At 41.1% G+C, this 18,383-nt stretch overlaps 1 protein-coding gene across 1 annotated transcript; it reads right to left on the bottom strand.

Annotated features, from left to right (window-relative positions):
• Positions 1 to 11,327: 11,327 nt before the first annotated feature.
• On the bottom strand, positions 11,328 to 12,245 carry LOC113936210 (vomeronasal type-1 receptor 2). Its single transcript, XM_027619274.1, has one exon. It carries the CDS (start codon positions 12,243 to 12,245, stop codon positions 11,328 to 11,330), a length of 918 nt encoding a protein of 305 aa, XP_027475075.1.
• Between the last annotated feature and the right edge of the window lie 6,138 nt (positions 12,246 to 18,383).

The raw sequence follows: 18,383 nt of genomic DNA, 5'->3' as shown, positions 1-18,383 counted from the left end.
TAACACTGTTCTCTAATCAAAGGCTCCTTGGAGATACAGCTGACTCTATGGCAGGAGCAGGGAAAATACAAGATGAGCCTGGAGCATCTTGCAGTGACAAAATGTAAGAGTAAAGAAGTGCTCAAAAAACAAAGAACTGGGGGCCGCCTGGGTGGTCAGTTGGTTAAGTGATTAAGCCTCTGCCTTCTGCTCAGGTCATGATCTCAGGGTCCTGGGATGAGCCCCGCACTGGGCTCCCCGCTCAGCGGGGAGCCTGCTTCTCTCTCTGCCCCTCCCCTGCTCATGCGCTCATGCGCACACTCTTACTCTCTCTCAAATAAATAAAATCTTGGGGGAAAAGAAAAAAAACTGGGGACATAGCAAAGGGACACAGTAGCGAAACCTGAAAGGACTCCCGCACTGCACCCTGTCAACAATTCTCTGATACCAAGTGGGTGTCCTGCAATTCCACATAATCTGACATTCTTTGCTTAGTACAGACCACACAAGTTAAGGGCAAGGTCCTTCCCGAGACTGCTCCCAGTCACAAGGCAGGCATTCCTAAACCGGGCATCTGCCAGCCAGCTACAAATTTAAGGCTTCTCACAATCCCCTCTGGCTGGATATTTGCTGGGAAGACTCACAGAACTCGGGCAAGTACTGTACATATGATGATCCTCGATAAAGTTATTTTGTATATCGGGACCCCTAAAACAGAGGCCACCCCAGTAGCCCGACCCGCATCACAAATCTAAACCTAAGTCAGACTGCTCTTACTTACGTCAAACATGCTGCAAGGAAACCTAACATACACCAATGACAATCCTCCAACTCAGCTTCAGCTAGCTGACCTTACCATGGAAAACAGTGCCTGCTGGCTCTATAAGGAAATCCCTGACTTTCTGGTCAGTCATGCCCGTTTCAGCACTGCCTCTTCTAAAACTCACTCTCACCCCAAATCCCTCAGGAAGAGCGCTCCACCCTTGTGAGGCTCTGTCCTCTCCCAGATCAAGGGTTGTCTTCCCTTGAATAAAAGATAGCAAACTCGTTACTAAATGGTTTTAGTTTTGTCATTTGACATCATTTTATTATAAAGGACAGCAATAAAGAGCCAAATGAAGGCATCCGTAGAGCAAGATCTGGGAGGGTTGCCCACATAGTAGCTTCTGTTCCCCACCAAGAAGCTCCCTGGAGCTTCTCCAGATTTTTAAATTAAGGTCTCATTACCTAAGCATGGTTGGTTAAATCACTGACTGTATGACTGAACTCAATCTCCAGTCAGCCTCCTTCCCCTCCCCAGAGGTTGGGCAGCTGAGTGTTCCAATCCAATCATGTAGTTGGTCTTTCAGAGGTCTTCAGTCCCCTGTTCTGAAGCTATGTGGGGAGCCCCTGCCCACAGTTGCCTCCTTAATATAATACAGACACTCCTACCACTCAGAAAATCTCAAAGCTTTTTGGAGCTCTGAGCCAGGAACCTGAGACAAAGACCAGATGTACATGTGTATACATATATATATTTTATTATACCATGGCTCCCAATGACCAAAGCTGGAGAAATTTAGGCAACAAAATAAATTACATAGCATTGAATTATAGCACAAAGTATAAAATACGTATAAATGAGTTGAAGAAACAAATAAACAAGGGAAAAGTGACACAGCTTCCACACAGAAGAATGGCAAATAATACATGGGGCTACTTTGCCCTCCAGGAGGTGGTGCTTAACTCAACACCCCACCCCCACCCTCAAGCACCCTCCCTCCCTCCCCCCACTCCACACTTGACTGTGGGCTGTGCTTAGAGTCTCCCAAAGAATAGAGTATGGAAAGGCATGCAGAGTAATTTTACAGTAGAGAAGCCTGGTAAATACTACCTTTACTAACTGATCAAGATTAACATCATCCAAGATAACTTCTGTTAACTGCATGAACCTCTCAGGCCAGATGCTGTGATGAGATGTGATATTCTTCTCAAAAACCCATAAACCCAGTCTATCCATGAGAAACACTTCAGACAAATTCAACTTTAGAGGCATTCTAAAATGTATGGGACCAGTACTCCTCAAATCTGTCATGATAAACAAGAAAAGTCTGAGAAAATGTCACAGAGCAGAAGAGACTGGGGAAGACAGATGACTACATATAATGTGATGTCCTGGATTGGATCCTGATAGAGAAAAATGACAGTGTTAAAACAACTGAAATGTAACTAAAGTCTGGAGTTTAGGCAATAGTAACATACCAATGTTGGTTCCTTAGTTTTGACAATTGAACCATGGTAAAGTTAAGATGGTAACATTTGGCGTACTGGGTGAGAGATATTTTGGAACTCAGTGTTATCTTTACAAACTTCCGGCAAATCTAAAGTTATTCCAAAATAAAATGTTTACCTTAAAAAATTGCAAATGTTTATGATTTAATAACAGAATTATATTAAAATATTTCTTTTTTAAAAGATTTTATTTTTTTAAAAGATTTTATTTATTTATTTGACAGAGAGATAGAGCCAGAGAGCACAAGCAGAGGAAATGGCAGAGGGAGAGGGAGAAGCAGGCTCTGCACTGAGCAGGGAGCCCGATGCGGGACTCGATCCCAGGACCCTGGGATCATGACCTGAGCTGAAGGCAGACCCTTAACCATCTGAGCCACCCAGGAGCCCCAAAAGATTTTATTTTTAAGTAATCTCTACACCCAATGTGGGGCTTGAACTCACGATCCCGAGATTAAGAGTCACACGCTCTACCCCCTGAGCCAGCCAGGTGCCCCTAAAGTATTTCTTTCCTTTTTTTAAAAAAAGATTTTTGGGATGGGCAGAGCAAGATGGCGGAGGAGTAGGAGACCTGGATTTTGTCTGGTCCTAGGAATTCAGCTGGATAGGGATCAAACCATTCTGAACATCTACTAACTCAACAGGAGATCGAAGAAAAGAATAGCAACAATTCTCTGAACAGAAAAGCGACCACTTTCTGGAAGGTAGACGTGCGGAGAAGTGAATCCGAGGCAATATTCGGGAGGATAGACGGCGGGGGAGGGGGCCTCCGATGGCCGCTTCTGGCAAGTGCTAGAGCCTCGGAGCACAAAATCGGACCTTCTAGAAGTCGGCTCCGCTGAGGGACATCACTTCAATGGCTAAGCGGGGGGTTGAACCCTCGCGGGACAGTGTGGTCTCAGGACCCTCGGGGTCACAGAAAGACCGGGGGTGCCTGAGTGCGCCAGAGCTCCCAGGGATCGGAGTGGGGAAGCCGGCTGCAGAGACGGAGCCGAGGCGCGGGCTCTCAGCTCGGGGTGGCCATAAACTGTGATCCGCGGCCCAGTCGGGCTACTGCTCCTCCAGCAGGGACCCCACAAGCGGCAGATCCGGGGAGACTCCCCTTCCTCCCCCGGGAGGAGCGGCGCGGGAGCTCACCGCAGGGATCTGCTGGGTTTGGAGACTCCACCCGGGGTCGGGTGCCAGAGATAGAAACGCTCGGTCACAGGCCGGGTGAGCACGGAGTGCGGCCGGAGACCGGGGACACGGGAGTGACTGCTTTTCTCTGGGGGCGCACTGAGGAACGGGGCCCCGAGTTCTCAGCTCCTCCGAGTGGAGATTGGGAGGCCACCATTTTCACTCTCGTCCTCCAAAGCTGTACCGAGAGCTTGCAGGGAACAAAAGCTCCGGAGAGCAAACCTGAGCAGATTGCTTAGCCTGGACCTGGCAAGGGCGGGGCAATTTCGCCTCCGGCAAAGACATTTGGGAACCACGGCAACAGGCCCCTCCCCCAGAAGATCAGCACGAACAGCCAGCAAGCCAAGACCAAGTTTACTGATCAAGGAGAACGGGAGAACTCCAGCGCTAGGGGAATACTGCACATAGAATTCATGGCTTTTTTCCATGATTCATTAGTCTTTCAAAGTTAATTCTTTTAACTGTTTTTTTTCTTTGAATTTTTCTTTTTCCCTTTCCCAACCAACATCTTATCAATCCCTTTTTTTAAAAAAACATTTTTTTTCATTTTTAGAGTCATATTCTATCCCTTCATAGTAGTTACCTTTATTTTTGGCATATATATATATAAGTTGTTCTCTCTTTAAAACATTTTGAGATACAGTTTCTTCTAACATATCAAAATATACCCTAAATCTCTAGTGTATGGCTTTTTTCCAGTCTCCTGCCTGATCACATTCTCTCCCCTTTTTTTTCTTTCTTTCCTTTTTTTTTTAATCCTCTTTATTTTTTCAAACACCTTCTGATCAATTCCTTTTTAAAAATTTTTTATAATTTTCATTTTTACAGTCATATTCCATCCCTTCATCGTATCAACCCTTATTTTGTACATATATGTCTTTCTTTCTTTAAAATTTTAGGAGGCACTTTCTTCTAAGAGACCAAAATACGCCCAAAATCTAGTGTGTGGCACTGATCTATGTACCAGCCTGATCATATTTGATCATATTCTGTTTTTTTTTTTTGTTTTCTTCTGTCTTTGTTTGTTTTTATCTTTTTCTTTTTTTCCTCTCTGTTTTCTTTCTTTCCCTTTCTTTTCCCCTGGTTTCAGGTCTTTTCTGATTTGTTTAGAGTATATTTTCTCGGGACGTTGTTAACCTGTTAGCATTTTGTTCTCTCATTCATCTATTCTCCTCTGGACAAAATGACAAGACGAAAAAAATCACCTTAACAAAAAGAACAAGAGGTAGTACCGTCTGCCAGGGACCTACTCAATACGGACATTAGTGCAACTTCGGACCTAGAGTTCAGAATCATGATTTTAAAGATACTAGCTGGGCTTGAAAAAAGCATGGAAGTTATTAGAGAAACCCTTTCTGGAGAAATAAAAGAACTAAAATCTAACCAAGTTGAAATCAAAAAGGCTATTAATGAGGTGCAATCAAAAATGGGGGCACTAACTGCTAGGATAAATGACGCAGAAGAGAGAATCAGCGATATAGAAGACCAAATGATGGAAAATAAAGAAGCTGAGAAAAAGAGAGATAAACAACTATTGGATCATGAGGGCAGAAATCGAGAGATAAGTGATACGATAAGATGAAACAACACTAGAATAATTGGGATCCCAGAAGAAGAAGAAAGAGAGAGAGGGGCAGAAGGTATATTGGAGCAAATTATAGCAGAGAACTTCCCTAATGTGGGGAAGGAAACAGGCATCAAAATCCAGGAGGCACAGAGAACCCCTCTCAAAATCAATAAAAATAGGTCAACACCCCGATATCTAATAGTAAAACTTACAATTCTCAGAGACAAAGAGAAAATCCTGAAAGCAGCTTGGGAGAAGAGATATGTAACCTATAATGGTAGAAACATTAGATTGGCAACAGACCCATCCACAGAGACCTGGCAGGCCAGAAAGGACTGGCATGATATCTTCAGAGCACTAAACGAGAAAAATATGGAGCCAAGAATACTATATCCAGCTAGGCTGTCATTGAAAATAGAAGGAGAGATAAAAATCTTCCAGGACAAATAAAAACTAAAGGAATTCGCAAACACGAAACCAGCCCTCCGAGAAATATTGAAAGGGGTCCTCTAAGCAAAGAGAGAGCCTAAAAGCAGCATAGATCAGAAAGGAACACAGACAATCTACAGTAACAGTCACCTTACAGGCAATACAATGGCACTAAATTCATATCTTTCAATAATTACCCTGAATGTAAATGGGCTAAATGCCCCAATCAAAAGACACGGGCTATCAGATTGGATTAAAAAACAAGACCCATCGATATGCTGTCTTCAAGAGACTCATTTTAGACCCAAAGACACCCCCCCCATTGAAAGTGAAGGGGTGGAAAACCATTTACCATACTAATGGATACCAAAAGAAAGCTGGGGTGGCAATCCTTATTATCAGACAAATCAGATTTTAAAACAAAGACTGTAATAAGAGATGAAGAAGGACACTATATCCTACTTAAAGGGTCTATCCAACAAGAAGATCTAACAATTGTAAATATCTATGCCCCTAACATGGGAGCAGCCAATTATATAAGGCAATTAATAACAAAAGCAAAGAAATACATTGACAAAAATACAATACTGGGGGACTTTAACACCCCCCTCACTGAAATGGACAGATCATCTAAGCAAAAGATCAACAAGGAAATAAAGACTTTAAATGACACATTGGACAAAATGGACTTCACAGACATATTCAGAACATTCCATCCCAAAGCAATGGAATACACATTCTTCTCTAGTGCCCATGGAACATTCCCCAGAATAGATCACATCCCAGGTCACAAATCAGGTCTCAACCGGTACCAAAAGATTGGGATTATTCCCTGCATATTTTCAGACCACAATGCTTTGAAACTAGAACTCAATCACAAGAGGAAAGTCAGAAACAACTCAAATACATGGAGGCTAAAGAGCATCCTACTAAAGAATGAATGGGTCAACCAGGAAATTAAAGAAGAATTAAAAAAATTCATGGAAACCAATGAAAATGAAAACACAACTGTTCAAAATCTTTGGGATACAGCAAAGGCAGTCCTGAGAGGAAAGTATATAGCAATACAAGCCTTTCTCAAGTATAGCAATACAAGCCTTTCTCAAGAAACAAGAAAGGTCTCAAATACACAACCTAACCCTACACCTAAAGGAGCTAGAGAAAAAAACAGCAAATAAAGCCTAAACCCAGCAGGAGAAGAGAAATAATAAAGATCAGAGCAGAAATCCATGAACTAGAAACTAAAAGAACAGTAGAACAGATCAGCGAAACTAGGAGCTGGTTCTTTGAAAGAATCAACAAGATAGATAAACCCCTGGCCAGACTTATCCAAAAGAAAAGAGAAATGACCCAAATCAACAAAATCATGAATGAAAGAGGAAAGATCACAACCAACACCAAAGAAATACAAACAATTATAAGAACATATTATGAGCAACTCTATGCCAGCAAATTAGATAACCTGGAAGAAATGGATGCATTCCTAGAGATGTATAAACTACCAAAACTGAACCAGGAAGAAATAGAAAACCTGAACAGACCTATAACCACAAGGAAATTGAAGCAGTCATCAAAAGTCTCCCAACAAACAAAAGCCTAGGGCCAGATGGCTTCCCAGGGGAATTCTACCAAACATTTAAAGAAGAATTAATACCTATTCTCCTGAAACTGTTCCAAAAAATAGAAAGGAAGGAAAGCTTCCAAACTCATTTTATGAGGCCAGCATTACCTTGATCCCAAAGCCAGACAAAGACCCCATCAAAAAGGAGAATTACAGACCAATATCCCTGATGAACATGGATGCAAAAATTCTCACCAAAATACTAGCCAATAGGATCCAACAGTACATTAAAAGGATTATTCACCACGACCAAGTGGGATTTATCCCTGGGCTGCAAGGCTGGGTCAACATCCGCAAATCAATCAACGTGATACAATACATTAACAAAAGAAAGAACAAGAATCATATGATCCTCTCAATAGATGCAGAAAAAGCATTTGACAAAGTACAGCATCGTTTCCTGATCAAAACTCTTCAGAGTATAGGGATAGAGGGTACATACCTCAAGATCATAAAAGCCATCTATGAAAAACCTACAGCGAATATCATTCTCAATGGGGAAAAGCTGAGAGCTTTCCCCCTAAGGTCAGGAACGCGGCAGGGATGTCCACTCTCACCACTGCTATTCCACATAGCATTAGAAGTCCTAGCCACAGCAATCAGACAACAAAAAGAAATCAAAGGCATCCAAATCGGCAAAGAGGGAGTCAAACTCTCACTCTTTGCAGATGATATGATACTGTATGTGGAAAACCCAAAAGACTCCACCCCAAAACTGCTAGAACTCATACAGGAATTCAGTAAAGTGGCAGGATATAAAATCAATGCACAGAAATCAGTGGCATTCCTATACACCAACAACAAGACAGAAGAGAGACAAATCAAGGAGTCGATCCCATTTACAATTGCATCCAAAACCACAAGATACCTAGGAATAAATTTAACCAAAGAGGCAAAGGATCTGTACTCAGAAAACTATAAAATGCTCACGAAAGAAATTGAGGAAGACACAAAGAAATGGAAAAACGTTCCATGCTCATGGATTGGAAGAACAAACATTGTGAAGATGTCAATGCTACCTAGAGCGATCTACACATTCAGTGCAATCCCCATCAAAATACCATCCATTTTTTTCAAAGAAATGGAACAAAGAATCCTAAAATTTGTATGGAACCAGAAGAGACCCCGAATAGCCAGAGGAATCTTGAAAAAGAAAAGCAAAGCTGGTGACATCACAATTCCGGACTTCCAGCTGTATTACAAAGCTGTCATCATCAAGACAGTATGGTACTGGCACAAAAACAGACACATAGATCAATGGAATAGAATCGAGAGCCCACAAATGGACCCTCAACTCTATGGTCAACTCATCTTTGACAAAGCAGGAAAGAATGTCCAATGGAAAAAAGACAGTCTCTTCAACAAACGGTGTTGGGATAATTGGACAGCCACAGGCAGAAGAATGAAAGTGGACCATTTCCTTACATCACACATAAAAATAGACTCCAAATGGTTGAAAGACCTAAATGTGAGACAGGAGTCCATCAAAATCCTAAAGGAGAACACAGGCAACAACCTCTTCGACCTCAGCCGCAGCAACTTCTTTCTAGAAACATCGCCAAAGGCAAGGGAAGCAAGGGCAAAAATGAACTATTGGGACTTCATCAAGATAAAAAGCTTTTGCACAGCAAAAGAAACAGTCCACAAAACCAAAAGACAACCGACAGAATGGGAGAAAATATTTGCAAATGACATATCGGATAAAGGGCTAGTATCCAAAATCTATAAAGAACTTATCAAACTCAACACCCAAAGAACAAATAATCCAATCAAGAAATGGGCAGAAGACATGAACAGACATTTTTCCAAAGAAGACATCCAAAAGGCCAACAGACACATGAAAAAGTGCTCAACATCGCTCGGCATCAGGGAAATCCAAATCAAAACCTTAATGAGATACCACCTCACACCAATCAGATTGGCTAAAATTAACAAGTCAGGAAATGACAGATGTTGGTGGGGATGTGGAGAAAGGCGAACCCTCCTACCCTGTTGGTGGGAATGCAAGCTGGTGCAGCCGCTCTGGAAAACAGTTGGAGGTTCCTCAAACAGTTGAAAATAGAGCTACCATATGATCCAGCAATTGCGCTACTGGGTATTTACCCCAAAGATAGAAATGTAGGGACCCGAAGGGGTATGTGCACCCCAATGTTTATAGAAGCAATGCCCACAATAGCCAAACTGTGGAAAGAGCCGAGATGTCCATCGACAGATGAATGGATAAAGGAGATGTGGTGTATATACACAATGGAATATTATGCAGCCGTCAAAAGGAATGAGCTCTTGCCATTTGCAACGACGTGGATGGAACTGGAGGGTGTTATGCTGAGTGAAATAAGTCAATCAGAGAAAGACATGTATCATATGACCTCACTGATAGGAGGAATTCTTAATCTCAGGAAACAAACTGAGGGTTGCTGGAGTAGGGGTGGGGTGGGAGGGATGGGGTGGCTGGGTGATAGACATTGGGGAGGGTATGTGCTATGGCGAGCGCTGTGAATTGTGCAAGACTGTTGAGTCACAGATCTGTACCTCTGAAACAAATAATGCAATACATGTTAAGGAAAAAAAAGAAGAAGATAGCAGGAGGGGAAGAATGAAGGGGGGTAAATCAGAGGGGGAGACGAATCATGAGAGACGATGGACTCTTAAAAACAAACTGAGGGTTCTAGAGGGGAGGAGGTGGGTGGATGGGTTAGCCTGGTGATGGGTATTTTGTTTTGTTTTTTTTAAAGATTTTATTTATTTATTCAAGAGAGAGAGAATGAGAGAGAGAGAGCATGAGAGGAGGGAGGGTCAGAGGGAGAAGCAGACTCCCTGCTGAGCAGGGAGCCCGATGTGGGACTCGATCCCGGGACTCCAGGATCATGACCTGAGCCGAAGGCAGTTGCCTAACCAACTGAGCCACCCAGGCGCCCCAGCCTGGTGATGGGTATTAAAGAGGGCACGTTCTGCGTGGAGCACTGGGTGTTATGCACAAGCAATGAATCATGGAACAGTATATCAAAAACTAATGATGTAATGTATGGTGATTAACATAACAATAAAAAAATTAAAAACATTTTTATTTATTTGACAGAGAGAGAGAGACAGTGAGAGAGGGAACACAAGCAGGGGGAGTGGGAGAGGAAGAAGCAGGCTTCCCGCTGAGCAGGGAGCCCGACTCGGGGGCTTGATCCCAGAACCCTGGGATCATGACCCAAGCCAAAGGCAGAGGCTTAACGACTGAGCTACCCAGGCTCCCCGCCCTAAAGTATTTCTATGTTTGAGTTAATACCCTTTTATTTTTCCTTTCAAAGGTGTCCGTTTTGCTCCAGGGGGATTTCAAAAGGGATAATACTCCTCGTTAAACAAAATATATTCACATCTTCCAGCTTCAGATTGCTACTTATCTACTGCCCCAAGCTTGGTGAAATGCTCCTTTGTAACCTCTTGTATCCTCAAGTTGGAAAAGCAGAAGTCTATCTTGAAATGTCTTTTTCGCCAACATAGCCAACTGCCACCAAGATTTAACACAGAACAATCTACCTTCTAAACATCCCCAAAGTCCATTCAGTCGTTTCCTACACACCCAATCTGTTTACTGGCTGCCTCCCACCTGCACCCTTTGTAAAATTCAACTGACACATCTTCCTATGTTCCTCTTTGTCCCCTGCGGTTTACTCTTCAAATGTTGACCTGAAAATATTTTAATATGCTCATCTTTCTCCATTAGCGTTATCATATTTCAAATGTCCCCAGTTTCTCTTAGGATATAAAGCACAATATTTGCAACACAGCCTCCAGAGCCAGCAATAAGTAAAACCTGATTTTTCCCTCCAGCTTCATCCCAGGCCATTTGCATCACAAATCAGGACCACCGCTCCCATCCCTAGTTTCTGGAAAGACTACCCACATGCTATTCCCTCTTATTTGACTGTCTTTACAGTTCCAAGCTCAGGTACATCTTGGGAAATTTTAATATATCTCAATTTGAAAGTTACACATTCAAAGATATTTCCAGTATCTTCACATTACTTCAGGACTGTTCTGTGGAATCTTAACTTCTACACTGTAACTGTTAATAAAAATACAACTATCTAAGTACACACATGTTAATTACAGAAGAGTTCATGTACCGTGCTGTTGTTATTTACTATTTCATATTAGGCCATTGTCAGTCTGTCTTGCTCACCCCTCTCTCTGCAATGAAACTGGTTCATAATTGTTCTTAACATGCTTTGAGGTCTGAGTGCATCCACAACTGAAAAGGAGGACAATTCATATTTCTTCGATGAGATGAGGGAATTATGTATTTCTTCCACAGCAGACACAGTAGAGCCTGGATATACTGGGGTCATGGCTCATGAGAACAAAGGGACTAATGGTTGTAAAACATGCAGTGATTAGTACAGCGGCGTTCATCAGCCACCAACTGGAATCATCAAAGAGAGCCAGGTAAACATAAATGATGGAGGAGAGGGCAAAAAATGATACAAAAGTAGCCACCAAAACAAGGATGTTTTGAGTGGCTCTGGACTCAGGGGAGGGTCTGGGGGAGAGACTGTTCCTACGGATGTGTTGGACCCTCCGCTTGTGCCTGTAAAGGAGGAAAACCATGGAGCTGCTGGCCAAGGTCATGAGTCCCAAACCCAAACTGTCATGGAAAGATGTCACTGCTGCATACACTGAGTCTGCGATCTTGGCACGATGCTGTGAAGAACAATATCCCAAACCTCTTTTCTTTGTAATATTTTTGTTGTTCCATTTACCGGTCATATAAATAGGAAAAAACATATTTACCCCCATGTGGAGCACCCAGCACAGGGTACTGGAGGAGCCAATGTACTTTGGAGCTTTCACTTTAAGCTCTACCCACCTGGAGTTCCCAGGGCGGATCATGATAGCCTGGAAGACACTCAAGAGGCAGGTGGAACAAATGGACACACCTCTGGCTACTCTGTGAAGATATAAAAGAATGTAGCATTCATAATAATTGGTGAAACGTTTCAACCCTAAAGCTGCCATGGTCTCTGGGACTCCTCTAGAGAGAATGACCAAGGAGTTAGCTACGGTCAGGTGCCTGAGAATCGAATTTGTGGATCTTGGCTTGCATCCCCTGAAGTGAAGGGCTGTGTAATGATGTAAGAGTGAGAAATTCCCCAGGATTCCAACGACTATCTGGAATAGCAAGATCATTCCTATATTCAAATCCACCGAGGCCATTCTGTCATTCTCCAGAACTCAATATTCAAATTCGCAGGCAGAGGGTTCTGCATGAAAACATGAGTTTTGGGCTGCATTTTCACAGGAAATAAAATCTCCACTTACCTTTCCTTCCCCCTGAAAATTAATATCTAAAATATATTCTTTTATTAAGAGATTTCCCATTTTGTGTTTCTTTTTATAGCACTTAAAATGTCTGTTATTAATGCTCTACCTATTCTAACTTATTTAAAATTCACAACCCTATGAGTAAGGAACTAATATAACTCTCATTTTATAGGCGAGGAGAATTTAACCATGGGCAGTAAAGTGACTCATCTAGATAGCGGTAGAATCAGGATTTGAACCTGGGTAGCCTAGGTGCAACGACATTAGTGTTTTACTACTATACTATACTATGCTAAGTACCTAGCTATGGGTGCGCGCGCACACACACACCTCATATTTTAAATTTATTTTACTATATAAACTTGGTTTGATAGTTTCCCATTTTTGTCTAAGTATTTCTTTTATAACCAATATAACTAAGGAGTGAGGATTCAGAGGCCCTAATAAATTATAGATGCACTGAGTAATTTTATATGAGCCAATTTGATTTATTTAATGTAGACAAATGTTAAGATGGCAGCAGAAAAACTCATTTCATTTTTTGCCTGAACCAAAAATACAATGGCACCCATAACAGAAATTATTGCACAAAACTGCTAAAATATGGGACATGAAACATAAATAGTGATAAAGCATATCAGGGCAGGAAATAAATTAATCCCATAAAGATCACATCACTGTATGTTTATTATTTTAGAATAAACACACTGAAACTCAAACTGATATTTGATTCGGAAAAGCCATTAAAATACAATACAAACATGCAAAATGGAATTTGAAGACTTGGAACCTTGAGCATTTAATAACTGAAAAGCAAGAGAGGTGAATAGTGAGCTGGTAATAATATTGAAATGGCTTTTTAAAAGATTTATTTACTTATTTCAGAGAGAGGGAGAGAGTGTGAGCAGGGGGAGGAGCAGAGAGACAGGGAGACAAGCAGACTCCCCTCTGAGTAGGGAGCCTGTCGCGGGGCTGGATCCCAGGACCCTGAGACCACAACCTGAGCCAACGTCAGGAGTCGGACGCTCAACCAAATGAGCCACCCAGGTGCCCCTGAAATGATTTTAAACCAGAGAAAATACAGCAAGAAACATTTGAACCTTAAAATTTTTTTTTCTGATGAGATTATATTTTTAAATTAATTCCTTATTTTAAAATTAAATTAAAATATAAAGTCCTTAAGTTTTTGCTCTTTGCAACCCTCTATTATGATGTTAATTAACTTTTCTTAAGGGACCTTTCTTAATTTCAGGGAAGAAAACTGTCGCACAGAACAATAGGCCACAGAGATTTTCCGTAGAGACACATTTACTGTCTCCACTAAGCTCGTCACACTCAAGTTACAGAAGAATAAATTTCAGCAATTCCCAGTCACACTTTTTCTGCTGTGAATCAGGTAATTTAATTCGTTCCATCATATTTGTTATCATATGTACATGCCTTTACAGAAATCACAGTATTGCTCCTGAAAATGTCCCTGTGACTCTCGCACACTGTACTGAATAGCAGACTAATTCTGAAGTTACAATCTTGAAGGATCTTAAAATTCAGACTCCAAAAGCACTTGGATCAAACACCAAGAACCCCTTTAAAGGAGGATATTGTTAAATTACATTAGCAGCAGTCATGCATTGACTTAGCGGTCTCTCTCCACAAGCCCAGCCTGTGCCTCAGGACTGCTTTCCCAGACCTGCTCCTACCCAGATTCCAGCTGCATCTCCTAACCTTCGAGACTCTAGTCTCGGACTAAACTAGGAGATACTCACAGACTCCTTCCTGCTGCCAGGACTGTGAGCCGGGTGTAAAGTAGCAGCCAAAGCATGTGTGGACGGGAGGAAGGCAGACCCTGAGATATGGGTTAGTGATTCTGTGACCTCACCTCCCCAAAGAAATGTAATCATCATGTCACCTGTAGTGACAGTGACAGTTCACACTTGGGGAACAGTTCTGAAAAACTTTTCAATTACCAGGATCTATTAGAAGTTTCTAATGAGCATATCCAAAGGTCCACTGAAGTGTTTGAGAGAGACTCTTCCTTTTCCATTATTCCTGGAAGCAGACAGGGTCTCACATGGAAGGAGGAAATGCTGAGGTCTGAGCCATGAAAGCCCACCAGAGAAGCACAGGTGCCTCATGGGATTCTGTGCTTCCCTGAGAACTTCTTTTACCCCAGTCTAATTCTTTGTTAATCCTCAGACCTCTGAGTACCACCATCATTTAACTTATGGGCAGAGAGAAAGAATCTTACAAATGACCCAAGAAGGATTTTCTATTTTTAAGATTTTTAATAAGTACAATAAATTTTTAAAATTTTCAATCAATGCAAAAGAAAGAACATGATGTCAATAAGTGAGATTTAAAAATATTTGCCATGTTTCCCCAACTTAAAACAATTAACCAGAAAGCCTAAATAAAATGGACACTTTCTAGGAAAATATCTCTTACCAAAATTGCCTTCAGTAACATAGGGAGTCTAAACAGACCAATACCCATAGAGAAGGAAGACATTTATAAGGAGTCCCTCACAAATAAAAGCACCAGAATCAGATTAGCAAGCAGATTCTCCCCCCCCCCTTTTTTTTAAGTAGGCTCCATGCCCAGTATGGAGCCAAACGTAGGGCTTGAACTCACAACCCTAAGATCAAGACCTGAGCTGAGATCAAGAGTCAAATGCTTAACTGACTGAGGCACCCAGGTGTCCCCAGATTCTTCCATTCTTTTAAGTAGCAGATAAGCCAATGCTACTTACTCATTTCAAGAACATTACAGAAGAAGTAAAATGTGCAAATTATCTCTACATGTCAAATAAAATTCTGATACTAAAACATCCTAAAGTTTGTACCAGAAAGAATACCACAGAAAGATCTCACATCAGCCTACAGATGGTACCATCTAAAATAAATATTGCCAAAACCCCTGAAAAATAATATACAAATAACATATGATGACCAAGTAGAATTTATATCTGGAATTCAAGAATGATTCACTATTAGAAAATTCATTAATATTGTTCATCATATTTATTAAGAGAAATCAAGAAATCTCACTTGTAGTTACAAAAACATTATTTGGGAGAATTCAACATGTACGGATATTAAATTAAAACACTCAAAATTGGGAATTGATGGATCTTTCCCAACTTGATAAAAGAAAGTGTTCATCTTGCTCTCAGGGAAACACACTAGAGATATTCCACTAAGGCCAGAAACCACACTAAAAAAGCTAGTGTGTTCTATTTACTTATCATTGTTCCATTCATTTATCATTGAGTTGGAGGTTTAGCCAGGGCAATTTAAAATGGCATAGGAATTAGAAACAAAGACGTAAAACTATGTTTGCAGACAATACAAGTATATATCTGGAAACACAAAGAACTGATAGAAAATCTATTAAGAAAAATAATTCAGTAAGCTAATAGGATATATTGTTATTTTATTTTTGTATATATATTGTTATTGCTATTTTATTTTTAAGTAACCTCTATACCCAACATGGGGCTTGAGCTCACAACCCCAAGATCAAGAGTCACACCATCTACTGACTGAGCCACCCAGGCACCCCGTACATAGGCTTCAACAATCATTTACAAGTTACAATGGGAGAGCCTGCAATTACAAAACATAGTAACATAAAATGAAATATACTAACCAGGAATAAATATAACAAAAATGTGTAAAGCCTATATGAGGAAAACTATAAAACATTCCTGAAATATATGAAAGTAAAAATAAATGAATGTAAATTTACAACATGTTCTGGGGTAGAAAAACTCAATATTGTAAAAAGGTCAATTTTCCTTAAGCTAGTTTATAAATTTAGTTTGATCCTGATATAGATACCATCAGTTTTTCAAACTAGCGATGTTACTACAAAAACCTTATAGAATAACAAATAAGAATAGCGACAAAAACTCTAGGAAAGAAACAAAATGAGTATAGCTATCCTTATGAGATGTTTATTTATGAACAGACTATTAGATTAGTGAAGTTAAAAATTCAGAAGTATGCCAAAGTGCATAAGAAAAGTTAATAATCAGCAAAAACTACAGTGGGGATAACATCATTAATGCTTGGCATTTGGGAAATGGGAATTCCTATCAAAATGACAATAAAAGAGGGGTGCCTGGCTGGCTCAGTCAGAAGAGCACGCAACTCTTGATCTCTGGGTCATTAGTTTGAGACCCACACTGGGTGTAGAGATCACTTAAAAAAATAAAATCCTTTTTAAAAATGACAACAAATGGTCTTATTCTTCACATCCTATAGCAAGGTCAAGGTCAAACAAAAGAGAATATGGTAAAAAATAAGTAAAACATGGTTGAATTCTTTCCTATGACCTCCTTCTCGACCACCTCACTGTAGCCAATGTCTGGCTCATTGTCCTTAAAGGCACCTGGGTGGCTCAGATGGTTAAGCGTCTGCCTTCGGCTCAGGTCATGATCCCAGGGTCCTGGGATCGAGTCCCACATCAGGCTCCCTGCTCCTTGGGAGCCTGCTTCTCCCTCTGCTTCTCTCTCTCTCTGTCTCTCATGAATAAATAAATAAAATCTTTAAAAAAAAAAAAAAAACATGGTTGAATTCTTTCCTATGACCTCCTTCTCGACCACCTCACTGTAGCCAATGTCTGGCTCATTGTCCTTAAAGGAATCACTCGCTGACAGCTCTGGGGTTGAAAAATGTCCTTGTTGAGTTTTGATACAAGTTTTTTTTGTATGTTCAGAATGGCCAGTGGTGTATCCATTGGCACCACTGCTTCTTGAATGTCTTCCAGAGCATGATAATTGGCCCCAGAAACTCCAAGATAATAGAGCTTAAAATAAAAGCTCCCCGGTACCTCTCTAACAAACAGCTGCTTGATCCTGGACATGCTGGTAAATGCCACTTTCCCTCCTCCCAGGACTGACAAATGAACAGCAAAAATGTCACAAAGAAATATGACCAGGGATTCTGAATAAGATCACACAATCACCACTTGCTGTACTTTTAATCTTCCCTCATGTCTTCGGTTGGGATTCGTGATCTGGGCCAGCATCTCCAGAGTTTTCAACCTCTTAAGATAGAAGCAGGGGGTCCAGCACATTCATAGGAACAACATCTCCTCCGGAATTTCCCGACATGAGGGCTACCCAAAGCATCCTTGTCTTGGTAAGCGCCTTTGTATCTTTTTATGCTCTCTTCCACCTTTTCATTTTATTCGGCTCTTTCTGAAAATCCCAGTTGGTGGCTGCTGAACCCCTCTGCCCTGATCACTCCATGTTTCCCAACAATCAGCCCTTTTGTTCTCTGGAGCCAGGTCTAGGGTCTTCTCTGCATGCTGCAAAAGGAATACACAACTCCCTAAAATGATACAATAGCCAAAAACTATTATAAATTGTTTAAACGATGTGTAGTCATTTGTTCATCCACTCCTTGCAGAGATTTAAGCAGTGAGTGAGCAGTCACCTAACAGAGAGGGTGTGAAAAGCAGGTCCAGCCACACCACCCTCAGAATTTCACAGGAAACAGAAGAGGAGCTAGTAACTTTCATATTTCATATGCAATTATTAAGTGTATATGATGGTACTGAAAATGTGAAAAAAAAGTTTTATTTGCTTGTACTGTTCACATAAAGAACAGACATCCTTAGCACATGTCTCTGGAAATATTTCCAAACTAATATTTCGTCAGTACTAGGAAAAGTTAAACATCTCTGAAGAAGTACACCTTTTACAAGGCTCCTTATCTGCATTTGATAGAAAGCATTTAGAGGGGCGCCTGGGTGGCTCAGTCTTAAGCATCTGCCTTCGGCTCAGGTCATGATCCCAGGGTCCTGGGATCGCGCCCCACATCGGGCTCCCTGCTCGGCGGGAAGCCTGCTTCTCCCTCTGCCACTCCCCCTGCTTATGTCCCTTCTCTTGCGCTCTGTCAAATAAATAAATATTTTTTTAAAAAAAGCATTTAGAAACTGAAGAAAAAGTCGGTTAAAATACCTAATCTTCAAGTTAAAAATGCTCTTCCAAATAACTGAGAATAAAGATTTTAGAAAACTGAA

Source organism: Zalophus californianus, chromosome 17, assembly GCF_009762305.2.
Source record: "Zalophus californianus isolate mZalCal1 chromosome 17, mZalCal1.pri.v2, whole genome shotgun sequence".
Classification (NCBI taxonomy): Eukaryota; Metazoa; Chordata; class Mammalia; order Carnivora; family Otariidae; genus Zalophus; species Zalophus californianus.
The sequence above is the reverse complement of the archived record's forward strand: the minus strand, read 5'-3'. Positions and strand labels throughout refer to the sequence as shown.

What these genes read in the sequence shown, in the direction of transcription:
- LOC113936210 (XM_027619274.1), bottom strand. Translation starts at nt 12,245, where the DNA reads ATGGCCTCGGTGGATTTGAATATAGGAATGATCTTGCTATTCCAGATA.